This window comes from Telmatherina bonti (assembly GCF_933228915.1).
Source record: "Telmatherina bonti genome assembly, chromosome: 23".
In the NCBI taxonomy this organism is placed as follows: Eukaryota; Metazoa; Chordata; class Actinopteri; order Atheriniformes; family Telmatherinidae; genus Telmatherina; species Telmatherina bonti.
This window is the reverse complement of record NC_136632.1, coordinates 14641952-14659296: the sequence shown is the minus strand read 5'-3', so window position 1 is coordinate 14659296 and position 17345 is coordinate 14641952. Positions and strand designations below refer to the sequence as shown.

Sequence of the window (17345 nt, the reverse complement as noted above, 5' to 3'; positions counted from 1 at the left end):
GCTTCTTTGACTTTGTCTCCAAGACATTTAACATGATGTTCATGATTGTTTCATTCCCTGTTGTCATGAACAGTGTGATGTTTTACTCCCCCAGTCCAGCTGGGGGCGCTAAAGGCTCACAAAACAAGATGACTGGCCTGGAAATAATGATCAGGAACTAACTTTTTTAGAAATGAGACAATGGAGCAACCTACGAGTGAAAACCCCGAAAAAATATTTACATGCCAGCTGTGTGGTTTGAGTACCCCTTTTACGTACTACGGCCAGAAACCACCTAACACCAGAGCTATTGTGTAAGTGAAATTAAATTAAATGTTGACTTGAGAGAGCACCGATGCTAACGCTTTAGCAGACATAGAATTAGCTTTAGCTCATCGGCTAACGTTAATGTAGCTTGCACGTAAGTACGTGTGATGTTCTGCTCTGATGGTCGGACAGAAACATTCAGCGCTTTATTTGTAGAATTCAATTAAAATAAGCTAACAAACATCAGGTGTGTCTTTTCTTTCTTTTTCCATCAGGTTGCTCGAGGAGTGCTTTGTGACAAAGGATCCTTTTAGTCCAGACAAGGAAAAGTTTCTAGTGTTGGGGTCCACCTGCAGCCTGTGCAGTGTGTGTGTCTGTGTTAGCACGGTAAGATGTCTGAACATTTCTCACTGTTAGCCAAGGGCGAAATTTTTTTTTTTTTTGTAAACCCGTTGTAAAAATAAATAAAACAAAATAATAATAATAATAAAAAAAACCGCTGCAAGTGTTTTGATTGGTGAGCACTGTAATTTGTAAAAATGAAAAAGTTAAGACGAAAGCCCGACCACATTCAACTCCTGATACTTATTTACTGAAATATGATGTTATATGTTAGCAGGGATTTAGCCTTCCGTAAAGTATTGTACCCTCAAAGAAACAAAAACTACCATGTTCTTACTGCTTCATGACACTATTCACACCTGGATAGACAAATATATACCTGTTCCCACAGGCAAAATCTGTCTTGTTAAGATGACGTGATGCTCCCACTGCTGCAATTGTGAACAAAAACTAAATGCCCTCTCTGGCTTGGAAATGCTCCTCCTGTTATAGTTTTACCACTTAGCATGAACTCACCCTCCAAATCACTGGAGAGAAACTTGTGGTTCTGATGTTTTCCTGAGATTACTTTGTTTTTGGGTGGCATGTGTGCACTCAGTGACAGTTAAACTTGAAATCAGTTCCTTTTGTATTTTCTTTTGCAAAACCATTGCAGAAAGTGTTTCTCATCATGGACTAAATGTTACTTGAGCTTCTGTGACCTTAGTGCACTGCTGTTTGTCTTCCATCTTTTCTGTCAGGACTGCAGTCTCTTCTACACCAAGAGGTTCTGCATGCGGTGTGTGAACAAGCACTTGGAGCAGTTTCCCCATCAGATTCAGACTGAACTAGCAAAGAAGAAGCAGAGTTCAAAGGCTACTGTTTCCTGACACAAGATGCCCATAACCAGACAACCAGACTGCAGCAAACACCTCAGCATATGTGTTTAGTAAAAAAAAAAAAAAAAAGGAGCAAAACATGTTTATCATGTCTTCCTTATCCAAATCATACAGGTTTAAAGAAAGAAGCATCATGTGGTTAATTAGCATTGCTAAGGGTTGTAGAAAAGTACTAGTAGAAAAATACTAGTTCACGAGGCTGCTATGTTTTATTGTTGTGTGCTTCTATTCTTTTTAGGAGAAAGCAGCAGATATGAACTTTAACAAGCTTTGAATTATTTTCCTTTATGTTAACTTGTAATTGTCTGCTGATCATGTGTAAAGCAGTAGAATGACTTTCATGCTTGTGCAGCTCAGTCAGTGAACACAAACAGTTTCAACAATGTTACAGTTAGACAAGGATGACTTGAACTCTAGTAGTAACTGTTACTAAATTGTGTTTTGGTGACTGGATCTAATATTCCTCCATCATTCCTTTTAAAACTTTCACCTCGCAGCCACAACCTTTAATTCTTAACAAACCTAAGTAGTGTTAACAGTGTGATACAGGCATGAGACCCTGACTTTTTTTTAAAATGTAGGTGTATAAGAATTTTTGATTGATGTTGCATACCTGTTGTTTAAATTTTTGGGTGGCTTTTCAAGGTGAAGAAAAAAATTCTACCACCTAGTAGTGCTCATGCCTTTGTCTACAAAAGTAGAAGCCCCTATATTTCCAAGTGTGGAAACCACAATCCCTTTAAGGCATTGGTAATGCGTGTGAGACCGCAACAAACTGCTCGCTCGCCTCATTTTTCACTTTCCTGTCTAATCAGAGTGATCGAAATCTGTTTCCAGTTCAAGGATCACTCCATACAGAGCCGTGCACAGTTTACAGCAGCGTAAACACATTATGGATTAAGTGTGATCTTGGTGATAACATCTATATAACAGATGGCCTGGCTGTATTTATCACGAGATGTTTGAGGTTTTTTTTTTTTTTTTTTCTCTTTTGCAAGGGTTAATTGAAACAGCATGGCCTTGAAGCAAGCCTGCTCTTTAACTGGCAAATGCGGCAGAGGAATGCAGATGACACTTGCTGGAGTGTGCATTGGCACACTGAACTCCTGGGCTAGTAGTACACACTTATCCATAATGCTTAACCAGCTCTGGAATGTCTAGAAAACAAATATGAGGACTCGCGGCTTGAAAACTTGTTAGAGTATTATTCTTTTTTTTCTGGGAATAGTTTAAGGATGCAAATTATGACCCCCCAAGGTCGGATTAATATTTTAAAAGCTTTGCTTTCCTTTATTCGATTTGTGTTTTTTCTAAGCACACATAAGCAATTACACCCAATGTAGCACGCAAACCAGCCCTGTGACACTAGTGCCAAAGTCTGACAGCGATAGGCGGAGTGCCAACGATGACGAAATTGATCTGCGTGAACTGATGTCATTGGAGGCAAAGTTGAAGCTGTTTATTGCTGCTGCTGCTGCTGTTTTCCCAGTTAAAACCTCAATCGAGTGCCTTGGTGACCTTAAAGCTGTATCTGAATAGAGTTACGCATGTGCATGTTAATACAGTTGAATTGTTAATTTTATTTCACATTGTCTGCTTTCAGACGGGTATATAAATCAGAAACAGTGAAAAGCAGCTGTAGGACTACGTGTCATGCAGCGGTCAGTATTAATGAGCATTTCGAGACTCTTACTCGGATCAAATCTGAACTTCTTAGACACAGTGTACTCTTTCAAATCGTTTAAATACCACGTCTGTACACTGATTTAGACTAGAAGCACATGCACGACGACTTCTCGGCAACAAAGTCCGAAACGACCGCCCCCCTGTTTTCTGGCAGTCTAAAGCCTCCGCTAGAAGGGCTGCATTGCGCATGTGCAAGTGTTTCTTCAGCGAGGACAGCTCGCTGTAATGTTGCGCTTATGATATTTTCCTAAAAATTGAAAGATTAGTTACTGTGGGAAAATAAATAAGTAGAACTTAAACTGTGGCAAAACATTAATGAAGTTTGTAACACCAGATGGGTAATATTGGGATCTGTTTTGAATGTGTTTTTCAGCGCCTGACGACATGGATGTGGTGCGTGTGAAATCCGTGAATTGCGTGAGACTCGAGAGCCCTGACTCTGCACTGTGTTGTTACCCCTGTTCAACTTTAAGTGAGCTCTATGGGCGGTCCTACAGTAGAACAGAGAGCAACGAATCGCCTTCTCTGTTTAAATAGCCTAGTCCTTGATGTCAAGTCTTCTTCCTCACCCATAGCTCCCTCCAACGCCATGTTAGCTGTTTTGACTTGACGTGTTTTCATCTGACTTACTACGAACTTGACAGGAGTGGCTCTGTTAAATCCCCCACCCTCCTCCCACCCCCTCCCGTGCGCCTTTTGGAGACAGTTTTACGCGTATTTTGGATGATACGCGCGGAATATGCATGCATCGTTTCTGCGCCTCTGCATTTGAAGGAAATACTACTTGGAAGTAGAAGTTTGAACGGTTTTGGACATTTATCTCTGGAGTGTGTGTGGGTTTTTTTTCCCTGTCATATGTGCAAAATGTCAGATGTTCGCCTTTCTAATGCGAGCCCGACGGTGGAGAGGGTGGATTCGCGGCAGCAGGACAGCGTCAGATCGGTTCGCCGAGTGCTTTTTGGTCCACCTGACCGAGAGGAGACACGGAGGTATGTGGAGGCTTTGACGCAGGAAAGTGCGCAGGATTTTGTGGAAAGATATAATTTCGACCCGGTGAACGACAGACCACTCTCTCCTGGTAATTACGAGTGGCAGGAGGACAGCGAAGCACCGGAATTTTATCGCAGGCCGCCGCACACAAGCCAGCGGCCCCAGCGAGTTGCCGACTCGCCCAACGGGAACCACCAACAGGAGGACGAAGAGACGAGGAGGACGCAGTCAGGTCACCTGCCAGGCAGGGACGGTTCGCGGAAACGACGGTCGGAAGCTTCAGGTGAGGGAAGCTGGCTTGTGTTTGTGAAGTCATACTTTGCTTTTTCTCCATTTGTTTCTGTCGCACAACTGCACGTCTGTTTGGTGCCGCTGTGGCGCAACCGCAGCGCCTCGAAGCAGCAGCTATGTCCAGTCCACAGGAGCTCAACCACTTTGTTTTTCACTGACGCCATTTATTTGGTCCATATTTTTATTTATTTATTTTATTTTATTTTTTTACATGTTTGAAAATTTAACTCTAAACACTGCTGTAATTTACTTATAATTCCATATAAAAATCTGTAGACTGACTAGATTTTTTTTAAATACGTAGAGGTGCAAACTTAATCTATTTATTTAAAGATTGATCCGGTGTTTTCCAGGTAATTGCTCTGAAGAGCGTCCGCGCAAAAGGTCGCGCTCCGAAGAAGACGACGATGAAGACCAGTCGAACGGTGCAGGAAGTCAGGCAATATCAGCCTCAGGCGAGAGACCCAGCAGGCCAGAGAACTAAGTGGAGGTTCCTTGAAAAAGGAAAAGCTGTGCCAGGTTAGAAAACCACTATTTCAGCGCTCCAGTTGGTCAAAATCAGTTTATTTGATGTAATCAGCATCATTAATGCATGCAACAATAGTTGTAAACAAACGCTTCGATGCATGCACGATGTCTCCAAAACTCACATGCATTGTATTGATTTATCTAGCAACGATTTTATCATCTGTGCATGAGTGTCTGCATGTATAATATCTAGCATAGGCAAATGGCCATTGAACTGCACCATTCAACAGCCTGTTTCCTCTTTACGTCCCACAGAGCTGCCAGACCTGTTGCTGGTGGAATACTGTAGGCTTTCTCATCATCTGACAGAGGAGAAAAAATGAAAACAAAGCAGCCTTATCCTACAGAAGGGAGGAGGAAAGGCTGCACAAGCACTGAACATGTACACTATAAAGTTTTGGCACTCATATTAAGTCAAATTGCCTCAAAAGCAGCAGACTATGTAGCATTGTGCAAATGGATTTTTGCTCCTTTTTCTTTGGTTAATCTTTTTTTTTTTGGTTTTTTTTTTTTTGTTTTGTATATCTACTACCTATGTTTCAGATGTAGCACATGAGAAAGTATATTATGCTTTCTGTACCTTTTTGTTAAATGTGTTTAAATGAGTGTGCAAATTTGACTCTGGGAGTTGCAGTGCAATTTCCAATAGAGAAATATTTTGTTAAAGTGGTCATTTGTGTCATCTTTCAGGTAACTGATTTAAGTTAAAAATGCAGATTTTAAAAGTCAGGGTTATGTGGAAACAAAATGTCTTCACTTTTTTATGGCTTTATATTCCCAGTGTTATATATCTTTTTTTTTTCCATCTCTCCCTTAAAGGCCCAGATGGCTTGGCTGTAAGTTAAGGGTCCATTTAACTGGGATCAGCCATGATAGATAAAGTTTACATACAATTTTTTCCCCCCATTTCCCAATTTTTCTGCCTTTATATTATTGGTAGTTTTTCTTCCTTATATGGGAGGGTTTGCCAAAGTTTGTCTTTTTTTTTTTTTTCTTAATCTGTGGGTGGGTGGGGGAGGGGGGTGCAAAGGGTAGTTAGACTGCTGAGCAATGTCCAACCAAATTTTAAAGTGTTTGCAAATAATCCTAAGAGTTAGATTGCATTTTTAAATGAGGCAAGCTTGTATTTTTTGTGACTTATGGGTCACATTTCCTGCCCCCCTCGTACTAGGCATGGTCCAGGTTAACATAGGTTAAGTATGTTAAAAGCACTGGGCTTTTTTTATGCAAGTATGTGAATCAAAGAAAATTGTATTTGTGGTGTGGAATTCATGTGGAACATGTATTTGCACTATTGTTCATTTCTCATCAAAGCGAGGACAGAAAAAAAACGTGACACCTCCTCACTTGGTGTAAAACTTTGAAGTGTACCTGTGTGCTTTTTTTTCCCTTTTTTTTTTTTAAAAAAAAAAAAAAAACACTGAAACTTAACTAACTTATTTATGTTGTGCTTTTTTTTTTGTTTTGTGGGTGTATGTATCGCTTCCCAAAGCAACATTTTTGTATATGTATATATATATATATATATATATTCATCATTGTTTTCTGATGAATAAATAAATCGCAAAACTGAGCCTAATAATTGATTTAATGCTCTGCTTTTTTGCATTTATTATTATTTTCAAAATGCAAAAAAAAATGCAAATTGATTTATTTATAAAAGAACATGCTTACTGTTGTTGGTTCCACAGTCACACACTAAGTGATCCCTCCACGTAAATCTGCACACCAATGATCATAACAGCAAAATTTAACACAAAGCTTTGAAGTTTAATCGTTTCTGTGGTCAAAGAAATGACCACAGTGTCATAATCAACACTGATTGAGGAACTATTTACCAGTCTGCTCATTGTTTTGCAAGTCATTCTGCTGGAGAAATGATCCTTTCTGAGAATTTCCCAGTCAAAGCAACTAAGTAGAATTTGATCAACTAAAGCTATGTGTTTGCAGAGACTAAAATTCAGTGAGTCTAAGTGCAGCACCAGAGAGCAGGCTGTGGCTGCGCTGAGTCCTTTTCAGCTCTGCCCCTGAAGTTGAAAACAACAAGGGTATGTCCTGAGGAAAAAAAGAGGGAAAAAAAGTTTTAGGTTATTGGCATTCCTCATCTCCAATCACAGCAAAGAAGAAAAGCAGACCACTTAGGAACCAGCCAGTCAGAAAGCTGTGGGAGGGAGTCCAGGACAGTACAGGCTGTTCTTTTCATAAGGCACACACCACCCAATTAGTTTCATTGGCTGACTCTTTCCTGTTGATACCAGCGAGTAGGAGTCAAATACAGAGTGAGAGGAAGAGCTACTCTTGTGATAGTGTATGCTGGCTGTGAGTGTCTGGACTAATTACTCACGAGCTCTGCACTTGGGTACACTTTTGAAGGATTGTAACAAATTTGAACACCTAATGTCAAGAAATCATGGGTGAAGAAGAATCTATCAGTATAGACCACTTTATTTTCTTTCTTATTTCTTCATCTAAACCTTTCCTTCACATTTAAGATAACAAATAGCACAACACAAACTTTCAGGTTCCTTAATGGGCCATAAGTTCATGCACACCTCACCTGTTTGGCCTTTATTTCTGAAGACAGTGACAGCCGTCAGAAAAAGGCTGCAACCTTTGGCAGATGTGAACACAATGCATGTCAGACCTTGTTTAGATGCATAACCTAAACTGATTTTGTTTTTACGCTCCCCCTTCCCGCCACCTCCTACAAAAATGGGAGGGGGGGGGGATACTTGTCACTTATGAGATATTTCATGTGATTTAATGTGACTGCTGTTGACTTTACTATACAACTCTTATGCCTGATGACAGAACTTTGGATTGTTTCCTCATTTGATCAGAAACATGCAGTGTTGCATGCGCAGCTGTTTTCAAGATGTCACATGGCAGGGCAGGTAAAACGGGGATTGGATATACTGTATGCCAAATCCATGACAATTCAACAAGCAGCTCATCGACATCCTTTGTAACGTCATAATGTGAGAATTATGAAGAAAAGCGAAGCATGACATGTGGTTCCTGCTGCGTTGTGTGCAGGTTTGACTAACAGTGCAATGGAAAACAATGAGTTTGGAAACACTTCGGGGTCCTTTGTAGTGATCTTTCAAGGTAATTTTTTGATCCATCAGGTGTGCACACTTCTTTTTTAACTTAATGTAGGACTACTTGTTTAAACTGAAAAATCTTGGTAAGAGCAAAAGCCTACAAAAAATAATCAATGACACTCTCCAGAGAGGTTTTCACATTTATTAGATGCCTTCATTTTTATATGGTAGAAAGTTTTTTATAAGACTAACATGTTGCAACAAATACCCTAGAATGCAGGATAAGTCATCAGCCTTTTTTTTTAAAAAATAATTTTCCAGAAACTCACCAACTCTAAAATAGCATTAAGAATACATCGTGTCAAGTTGTTGTATCGCACAAGTCAGATCATATAGAACAAAAATTAAGTTTAGCTGATTTAAGACATCTTGCCCATGAATGTTAATGAACTATAGATTTTCCTCATTTTTCCAGATGCAGTCTCCTGAAAATATCGCAAAATTCTTTATGAACAAATGCTCAGAATAATCTCCATTGTAAGCAGCTGCTAAAGCGGAGGCCAATTTTCCAGGGAAGTTACACTACTCAAAAAAAAGTCAGGAGAATATTTAACTTTTTGGTGGATTTTACAGAAAATTTAAAAAAAAAAAAAAAAAAAAAATCATGATACACTGATATCATGAATATATATATATATAAGCAGAGTCATTCTTTGGTAATTTCTTAATCTCAGACTATTTATTGCAAACAAAAAGCTAACAACATTTACAGTAGGAGAAAATGTCAATGTCTCAATAACTTGTCATAAGTTTGTTGACAGGTTTTGTCAAAATGTAATCGTCATTGATTCTTTCAGACTATCCTTTCATTCTTTTGCCATTTATTACCTTATTAGAGAGCAACATGTGCAAGATGCACTCAAACATTGAACAGTTCTACATATGCATTCAAACGTTTAAAGCAGCAAATTAAATGAACCCACATGACATAAAAAGCTAAATATGTTTAACTTATAGTGAGTAGTTTAAGGTTTGGGCTTGTCAGCCTTGAGGGACATCTCATTCTTAATACTGAGCCATAGCACACAACCATGCAGCCTGGCTTTGCAGATACCAGTCTTAATTAAAATTTACAACAATTATGCCAAATTATTCAAAGTGCCCAGCTGCACTGCTGTACTGTGGTAAAAGTTGTGGTTCCAGTAGGCAGTGTATCAAAAAGTGTCAAAACTTTGCTGGTCTCAATATATATTAATCAACATATATCTCCACAGATATGTTTCTTTCCAAGGCACACCTGTCAGAAATACTGGGCTACGCTCTGATGTTTTTGAGAAGCTTTGGACTCTTTGCTCTTTGTGATGCAACTAAGAGTTTTATCAGTGAAGCTTTTACAGTCAAACAGAAGGATTTCTCATTCTCCCCAAAACTCCAGCTTGTAATGTAGCAGCTGAATGTTCGTGAAGAAAAGTGTTGTCTCTACTGTCATAGCTAATCATCTAAGGATTTGTTTCTACTGTACATGAATACAGAAGAGCACATTGACATGGAGACAAAGTTGGTGCAACAGCGTCCGTTTGGATGACATCATTCTTGTGACGAATCCCGAAAGTGGACAAGTCTGTACGGTGACAAGAGTTTCACAAGACAGATAGCAGACGTACAACCAACCAGCTGCCTGTCAAGTTCTCAGAAAATATTGCAATGGGAATCCAAAACACAAAAATAGACTTTGATGTAATCGAGCAGGTTGATGCCTTGATGAGCACGTAACCCAAAGCCTAAAGCTTTGTTAAATTGCAGCACTTGTGCTTTTAAAGACACTTGAGTCCATTCACACATCAGCTCACTATTATGAGTGATTCTGAATTTTCCTCAAGTGAGGCAATCATTTCTTTATTTGGAGCATTTAATTAAAAAGCCTGTAATAATTGCTTCGGATAACACAAGGAGAAATGGATAGTAAAAGCCTGACATCTTGGAACAGGGGTTATGAAGAGACATTCAGCAGAGGACCCACAAAGTATGAGCTAATTTCTTGGCAAACTGTGCTGGGGGTGGGAAGGTGGAGGGTTTTTTTTTTTTTTTTTTTTAAAAAGAAATGTCTTGTTTTAATCCAGAAATACAACATCCCCATCTGCTACATGTTATTCATTTGCCCATTTTTTTTTCTGACTTGATTTAAATTTTTTACGAGGCCAGAGCTGCTTTACTTTCTCTTGGCTTCCTCTGTGTCATGAGCAAGTGTTCTTGGCAGTGTTGAGAATGGGAGAGTTGAAGTAGAAATAGGTGAGAGAGTGAAAGAAAAGGAGACCAACTGAATAAAGGGCTCTTTTGGTTGTGTCCTGCTGAAGCCAGGCCAAATCACGTCTAGCACAGGATGTAAACAAACTAATCTGCCAGTGTGGAGACTTTACACATTTTGGTTTCGCTCTGGGCTGTGTGACTCACACAACCTGGCTGTGTGACCTCGGATGCTGGCTGTCCTGCTGCTTTAGTACTGGAGTGTTTAGTTTGACTTGCAGCAGGGGTCACTAAGACTATGCCTGCCTGCTGCTTCTCTACTAATGCATACAAATAATCTTTCCCAAAGTGAAGAGAAACAAACTAATGTGTTTACCAAAATAAAGCCTCAGTTTTTCTGCGCAGATGCGATGAATTTACCATGAATTTTATCACGACACATTGACTTAGATTTGCACACTTCACATTCTCAGTCTTGTTTAATTTGTTACCACAATAAACATCCCTTGCATGCAGTATATACAGGGTCGCCAAACAAAACCGAGTTGGTTTTAAAAAGAAATGTCTGTCAATAATTGGAACCATGATTTGATTTCATGCTACATGAGAAGTTTTCTACATTGCAGTGCTCGGTGGTGCTGGTTAGTTCGCTGCGGAGCTAAAGGTGCTTCTCATGTAACAGCTCATGTGGTTGACTTCATTACTCTCTTGCATAAAGAAGAGATCAGAAACTGCTGAAAATAGTCAGAAATGCACCAGTGATCATGATAAGAGTCCTGATCATGGGTACAAAGGCTTGTCACTAGGATGATACTGTCAAGTTTAGGTCATTTACACACATAGCCGTGTTTTTGTGAATCCAACCCACAAAAAACTTGAGTCCACAACCACTTGTCTTTATAATAATAATAATAAAAAAAAAATCTGTCCACACCTAACTGCATAAACCAGTCAGTACATTCAGAGGGCACCGAAGCCATCTCTGAGTGTAAATCAGTCACACATGTTTTGAAACGTTTTAAAGCCTATAACCCTGGTTGTGTATGCCTACATGCAGATGCACAATCGTGATATTTGTAAATCTTCACCTTGCTCGGAGGTTTTTGAAAGAAACCTTTTTAATGCTGTAAAGCTGTGCTTTTGTGTGCATGGCAGGTCAAATTGTTGAGAAATATCTTTGTTTTGTTAGCTACCCAGCAATGTGTGTGTGTGTGTGTGTATGGCCTTAGACATGTGGAGGTTGGAGAAACCTGGACTCAAACCACCAGCCCTTTGACTGACAGATGACTGTGACAGCCTGGGTAACAATAAAACTGAGGATAATATGAATTATTATTATTATTTTTTTTTCAGTTTAGGTAGGGTTCTTTGATTGTTTATGTTGTCTCCGGTTTTATTTTGAAAAGTTGTGCATGTTGTTAAGTTTGCTTCCTGCTCCTCTGTCACACCTGGATCTTACTTGCTCATTACTACACCAGTCATTTTTGTCCTTAGTTTCACAAGACATCGTCTGCTCAGTTTCTTCAGTCTGTCAGTTCACTGTCTCAGCCACCTGTCGCCATTCAGTCTGTTTCACCTGTTTTTTCTATTTTTATTTGTGTTGTTGTTGTTGGTTTAACTTTTAGTTTCTTGTACAGTTTCTTGTAGTCCCAGTTAGGTTTTCCTGCTGCCTTGTAGTTCAGCAATAGGGGCCCTACTCTCCATAACCGTGGATCAGGACAGAATGATCGGGCCAAACGTGGACCCAGCAACTTACCTTCAGCTCCTGCAAGAAAGAACAAAATATAATTCCAACTTCAGCAGACTCAACTCCGCAATTCCCAGTTCCACAGAAATCACCAGTAGACACTTTGTTTAAAAGTTGTTGGAAAAGGACTCGAACATGCCAACTGTTAACAATGCCTCAAATGACGAAGAACCAGGAGACCATCTCTGTGCTAAAAAGGAGACCCAGACATACTACAATCTGCAATCCTTCAGCATTTTTTCCCCTGTCTGCCAGCTTTCTTCTCAACAGTCTGCAACCTGTAAGCTCTCTGCCCACCAGTCTTCCATCACAGTCCTAAGGTGGAACCAGTGCCCAAGAAACACTCCAGGATGAGGTGAGACTCCAGGTCTGGTTCTACTGTATCCATGCTAGAGGGAAAGTTTTGCAGAAGACTAAAACCTGGTATTGTTTAATATACATTTTCCTGTGAAGCTATTATCTATTCTTTCATTTGTGTTATTAGCTCTGCCGTTGTCACCCTGTCCAGGTTCAGCCAAACAGCATTCAATCAATATGCAGTCTTATTGCCAAAGCTTGTGTGCTATGCAGTCTTCACTGGGAAAAGAAAAGAAAAAAACTATCTGCAGGGTGGCTGAGGGCACCTTTATACATGTATAAACAGGCCCTAATCCAAATCCTAACCTTAAGAAGCTTCAATTCAGTCTGTACCCCTCACCTAAACCATACCGTAAGATTTTGCATAGTTTAGAAAGGCTATCATGGGATTTTCTTATATTTGATCCTGGAAGTTAAATGCCAAGTGTCTCAGAGTAGAAAGAGCATGAACAACAGGAGTTTGAATAAAATGAGTGAGAGTTTTAGTGTGCTTTCGGCGATAACCCAGGGCCTTTGTACATCATGGCTCAGTCAGCTGGAAGATGGCGCATGTAGTGCAGCCCATAAATGTCCTAGAATGGAGCAAGAATGACTTTTGCTTTAACCACTGACGTATGTATGATTGTAAATGTCTCCTGTAATGATAATGTTTGGGTCAGTGTTTCGTGTTTATCATGTCAGTTTATTACTTCGAGCATCTGTTTACAAGTCCTGACTTGATTACAGAAATACATACTGCTTGTTGTTCTTGCTTGTGTTAGAAGTCCCTCATTTCTAATGCAAATGTGTGTCTGGTGACTGCAGTATTTTCTTAATAATGTATTTGACAGGGTTTTCTTTGCTGCCAAGATAATTTTGTGGGTGGGAACTATGTCATGAATCTGTCAGTGCATCATCTCAACAACATGTTAATCACAGTGTGTTAAGCTTGTAAAAAAAAAAAAGTAAACATTACTATGAAAACTGGCTTGGGTGATGGTTGAGCGGTTGACATCTCAGCTGGACCTCATAGCAGTGAGTGATGTTTGACATGGGGACAGATGTGTGACTACAGGAAGTGTCCCTACTCACAGGTTAGACTGAGGCCCAAACAAATCCCTCTTATGTGTGTGATAGAGAAATGATTAAGTGAGTTTGGGTCATGACCCCTTTGTAGGACAAATGTTAAGGATTAGATCTCTACCTAAAGGCTGGAGAAATAATTCAATTGCAGTTTGAAAATCCAGAAGTCCAAAAGAGTTGTCTGCAACATAAGGGAAAGGCCAATAGCTCTCTCTTTAGATCAGAACATGCGTGGCAAATGTGTGCTTGATTGCTGGTAATTGCATTATCATTGCACTATTGTGAATTGTTTGTCATTCATATCATGAGTGTGATCAAGGTTACTTCAGGGTTCCTCCTGAGTAAATAAGAAAAAAAAAAGCAAACCAAGGATTGTAAGAAAAGACAGGGAGTAAAGTGGCCCATAAACCTCTTGTTAGACTCAAAAGGGGGTGAGTCAAAGTATGTGCTGCCCGGAATACTTCAATAAAGGTTTTATAAGTCCCTTTACTTCTGATAGTCTAACTTCACCATGACTTTGGAAACTTTTGTTCAACAAGGTGCTATGTTTACATGGGAGTTTTAATTCCTGTTTAATTCTGAATAAAAGGTAATTCCACTTTAAACTGATGAAAAATGACCATGTAAACACTTCATTCCTAATGAAAATTTCTATTCGGAATTAAACTTCCTGGTCATTCTGTGCATGCTCGTTAACTTGTCCTGTCCCGATGACACGCGTTGTTTTGCCTCCCGTGTTCGGTGGTCTATCTTCCTTTTCCCTCTTAGTTGCTGCAAAAAGGGAAGTAGTATGCTCGTGTTGAGCTGGTACTTTCAAATTATAATAAAAATAGTGGCAAAAATGGTACTTATTAGGTAGTTTTTACAAGTTATGACTGAAAAGACGAGAAGCAGTGAGCAAACTTTGTTTAATCCGGTATACGTCATACGTTATGCGCACCCTCTGTCCAATCAGAACCCTTCCCAACCTGGTGCTTGAAAGAGGAATTAAGTAAGAACGTGTTTCGTGGAAACCTCCATTCGGAATAATTATTTTAATGTAAACTCGTAGGAAAATACGTTAATTCCGAGTGATTTTATTCGGAATTATTTAATTACAAAAAACACCATGTAACTGTACCATAAGGCTTAACCTGCTAAATATATACCCGTAAGCTTTGTGAAAGTTTGCAACTAGCAACACAGACAAGTAAGAAGGTTTTCATGCTTTTTGGTGATAATGATGAGAATAGTGTTTTGGGACGTTTTGATACAATCAATTCCAAAAAGGTTCATGGTGGTAATTACATCATGCTATCGGACTTTAGCTCCTCACCCTATCTCTAAGGGAGAGCCCGGCCACCCTGCAGAGGAAACTCATTTCAGCCGCCTGTATATGAGATCTCGTTCTTTTGGACACGACCCACAGCTCATTACCATAGCTGAGGGTAGGAATGTAGATCGACTGGTAAATCGAGAGCATTGCCTTCTGGCTCAGATCCTTCTTCACCACGACAGACCGGTGCAGAGTCCGCATTACTGCAGACGCCGCACTGATCCGTCTGTCAATCTCACACTCCATCCTTCCCTCACTCGTGAATAAGACGCCGAGATATTTAAACTCCTACACTTGAGGCAGGACCTGACTCATAATTGATAACAGATAGCAGAATTTATTAATAGGAACTCATCATACTTTGAAAATGTGCTGCAAGCAGTGGTATTAGAACCATAGCACAAGTATAGAGGAGAATGGATTCATTTGATACCAGCTATGGTGGGGCATCCACTTTCAGTTTGTTAGTTTGAGCTTGTTTATTAATTGTTTCTTAATCATTTCCCAAATTTAGTCCTTACAGTTAGGATTAACAACCCAAATCAAACTATAATGATATTTGCAAATGTCTTAAAGAACTAATAAACTGGTTATTTTAAAAGTAACATTTACCACCCTCAATTTCCCTGGAATACTCTAGTGCGTTGAAACCTGCAAAAATGACAGGCATTGTAACATTGCATGCTTGAGTGTAATGAAGTTTACAATGTCTCACATTGAGCTTCAGCTAAAGAGGTGGAAGAAAGTCAACAGAGCTAAGGTATTAGAGTTTCTGTGTTAAATGTCAGGACTTGTGACAGAGAAAGTGTAAGTGAGAAATAGAAACTCAGAGTGACGCAGGAGACGCCAAGATCATAACACTGAGTCTGACTTCATTCTTTACTTTTGAATACATCTCTTTATCTTCACATAGCAAATAGTTACTTTCTGAATGTTCAAAATACAATTTACTGAACCGTTAAACAATGTATTAATGACAGGCTGACACTTTTTAACCGTAAAGTCAGCTCCACTCAACTTGGAGGAGTACTTACGCAAACACAACCCACATTCAGGTCTGGGAGCTGCCCAATCTGGCCACAACCACAGTTGGGAGTCCAGTCCAACGACAAGCAAGGGCATCTTGCTCATTACCACTGCCCACATTTATTCTGGCTGTCTCACTTTACCCAGAGAAATGATTTGCAGATGTTCAAACCTCACATCTTCAGCTTCAGCTCCAGGCTTTGTATCAGCTCTGAGCTGCAAGAGAAGATATGACTTAGTCATTGGGGAGTGGTTTTGTTTGTTATAAACAAGAATTATTGTTTTTTCCCCTGATCTGTTACTGGTCACAGCAAATGATGGTGGAGTGTGTTCTTCTAATACTTACTAAGATTTTGTTTATTTATTCATTTAAATGATTTTTCAGGTAGATAAGGAAGCCTGGCACAGGGGGGCTTTGGCTATTTTAGGTATTGTAGTTTCAGTTGAGCATATGCATGCTAGTTTTAATAGTTTGGGGCTAAGATAGACGTTTGAGGGAAAAAAAAAATCTAGAAACAAAGACAACACATACCTGCAGACTTTGTTTTCTCAAAATTTCAGTGGTTTTAGGGTCATTGCTGGCCCACGCATTCAGTTTCATGCATTTTCTCACCAGCATGCTCATACATGCAGATTAAGCTACAGCTTCCCACTCACTTTCACTCTTGAAACAGTTCTTAATCTAGTTTTGAAGTTAAAATCAAACATTTTAACCACACAACTGATGCGAAGGGGACATCAAATGACTTTTGGCATCAATCACATCAAACAAGGGCAAGCCTGCGCCCACGCCTGCATTGGTGAATGACTTGTGTGTGTGTGTGTGTAAGTGTATGTATGTGTGTGTTTATGTCGATGGGAGAGACCCATGAAAAAATGACAGACTAACAGAAATCAAGTCAATGGCTAAACCACAAGCCAAATGTCATCTAGTGAGCAGCCGTTAAAAAGAAAAACCACAGAACTGAGTTATTTTTCTTATAAATAAATCATACAATTCTTTTTTTTTTTTTTTAGATCATTTAAATATAGTTTAATTCATTTCAGTCATACAGATCTTTGGTCGTCCAAAAAACAAAAAACTTTCAGTCAGACTTGAATAATATGTCAGAAATATAAATCAGCATTATAAAGCACAAGATACTTATTTCTTAGTTGAGCATTAACCATCTGTTAACCATGTTTGTGCACACACACACACACACACACACACACACACACACACACACACACACACACACACACACACACACACACACACACACACACACACACAAGTACACTTGCAACAGCACATGAACTCAAGTAAAATCAAAAACACACCTGAAAGCACCTGAGCAAAATCCAAAAGAATGGGGACTATTTATCATTCATTTTGATGCATTGAGCTTCTGGTTTGCCACAATGTGGTTGTTTTGGTTAAATATTAACCTTCATTAAGCCCTGTTATCATCATGTAAGTCAAGCTTACACCAGGGTAAATGCCAGTGCACAAAGCCATAAAAGGCAGTGTACCCATTTAAATGATTGATGAAATAAATATCTGACTCCCTGTTGACTGTGATAAGATGCAGAATTCAAAGTTCAGC

At 39.5% G+C, this 17345-nt stretch overlaps 2 protein-coding genes across 3 annotated transcripts; both read left to right on the top strand.

Moving 5' to 3' along the window:
* Positions 1-142: 142 nt before the first annotated feature.
* Positions 143-1819, top strand: cdpf1 (cysteine rich DPF motif domain containing 1). The gene is made up of 3 exons (XM_079262856.1): positions 143-293; positions 522-633; positions 1329-1819. Exons 1-3 carry the CDS (start codon positions 181-183, stop codon positions 1455-1457), a joined length of 354 nt encoding a protein of 117 aa, XP_079118982.1. The 5' UTR covers positions 143-180; the 3' UTR covers positions 1458-1819.
* Positions 1820-3440: 1621 nt separating this feature from the next.
* LOC306773152 (uncharacterized protein) lies at positions 3441-5905 on the top strand. Of its 2 annotated transcripts, XM_079262893.1 has the most exons (4): positions 3441-4141; positions 4248-4425; positions 4787-4952; positions 5217-5905. In XM_079262893.1, the coding sequence occupies exons 1-4, from the start codon at positions 3876-3878 to the stop codon at positions 5282-5284; spliced, it is 678 nt and encodes a 225-aa protein (XP_079119019.1). In that variant the 5' UTR covers positions 3441-3875; the 3' UTR covers positions 5285-5905. The 2 variants fall into 2 exon arrangements, with proteins under 2 accessions (XP_079119019.1, XP_079119018.1); XM_079262892.1 differs by having other exon boundaries at positions 3441-4425.
* The last annotated feature ends 11440 nt before the right edge of the window (positions 5906-17345 follow it).

What these genes read in the sequence shown, in the direction of transcription:
- cdpf1 (XM_079262856.1), top strand. Translation starts at nt 181, where the DNA reads ATGGAGCAACCTACGAGTGAAAACCCCGAAAAAATATTTACATGCCAG. An exon ending in CCTAACACCAGAGCTATTGT is followed by an intron (nt 294 to 521) that starts GTAAGTGAAATT and finishes TTTTTCCATCAG; the next exon opens with GTTGCTCGAGGAGTGCTTTG. An exon ending in TGTGTGTCTGTGTTAGCACG is followed by an intron (nt 634 to 1,328) that starts GTAAGATGTCTG and finishes CTTTTCTGTCAG; the next exon opens with GACTGCAGTCTCTTCTACAC.
- LOC306773152 (XM_079262892.1), top strand. Translation starts at nt 3,876, where the DNA reads ATGATACGCGCGGAATATGCATGCATCGTTTCTGCGCCTCTGCATTTG. An exon ending in ACGACGGTCGGAAGCTTCAG is followed by an intron (nt 4,426 to 4,786) that starts GTGAGGGAAGCT and finishes GGTGTTTTCCAG; the next exon opens with GTAATTGCTCTGAAGAGCGT.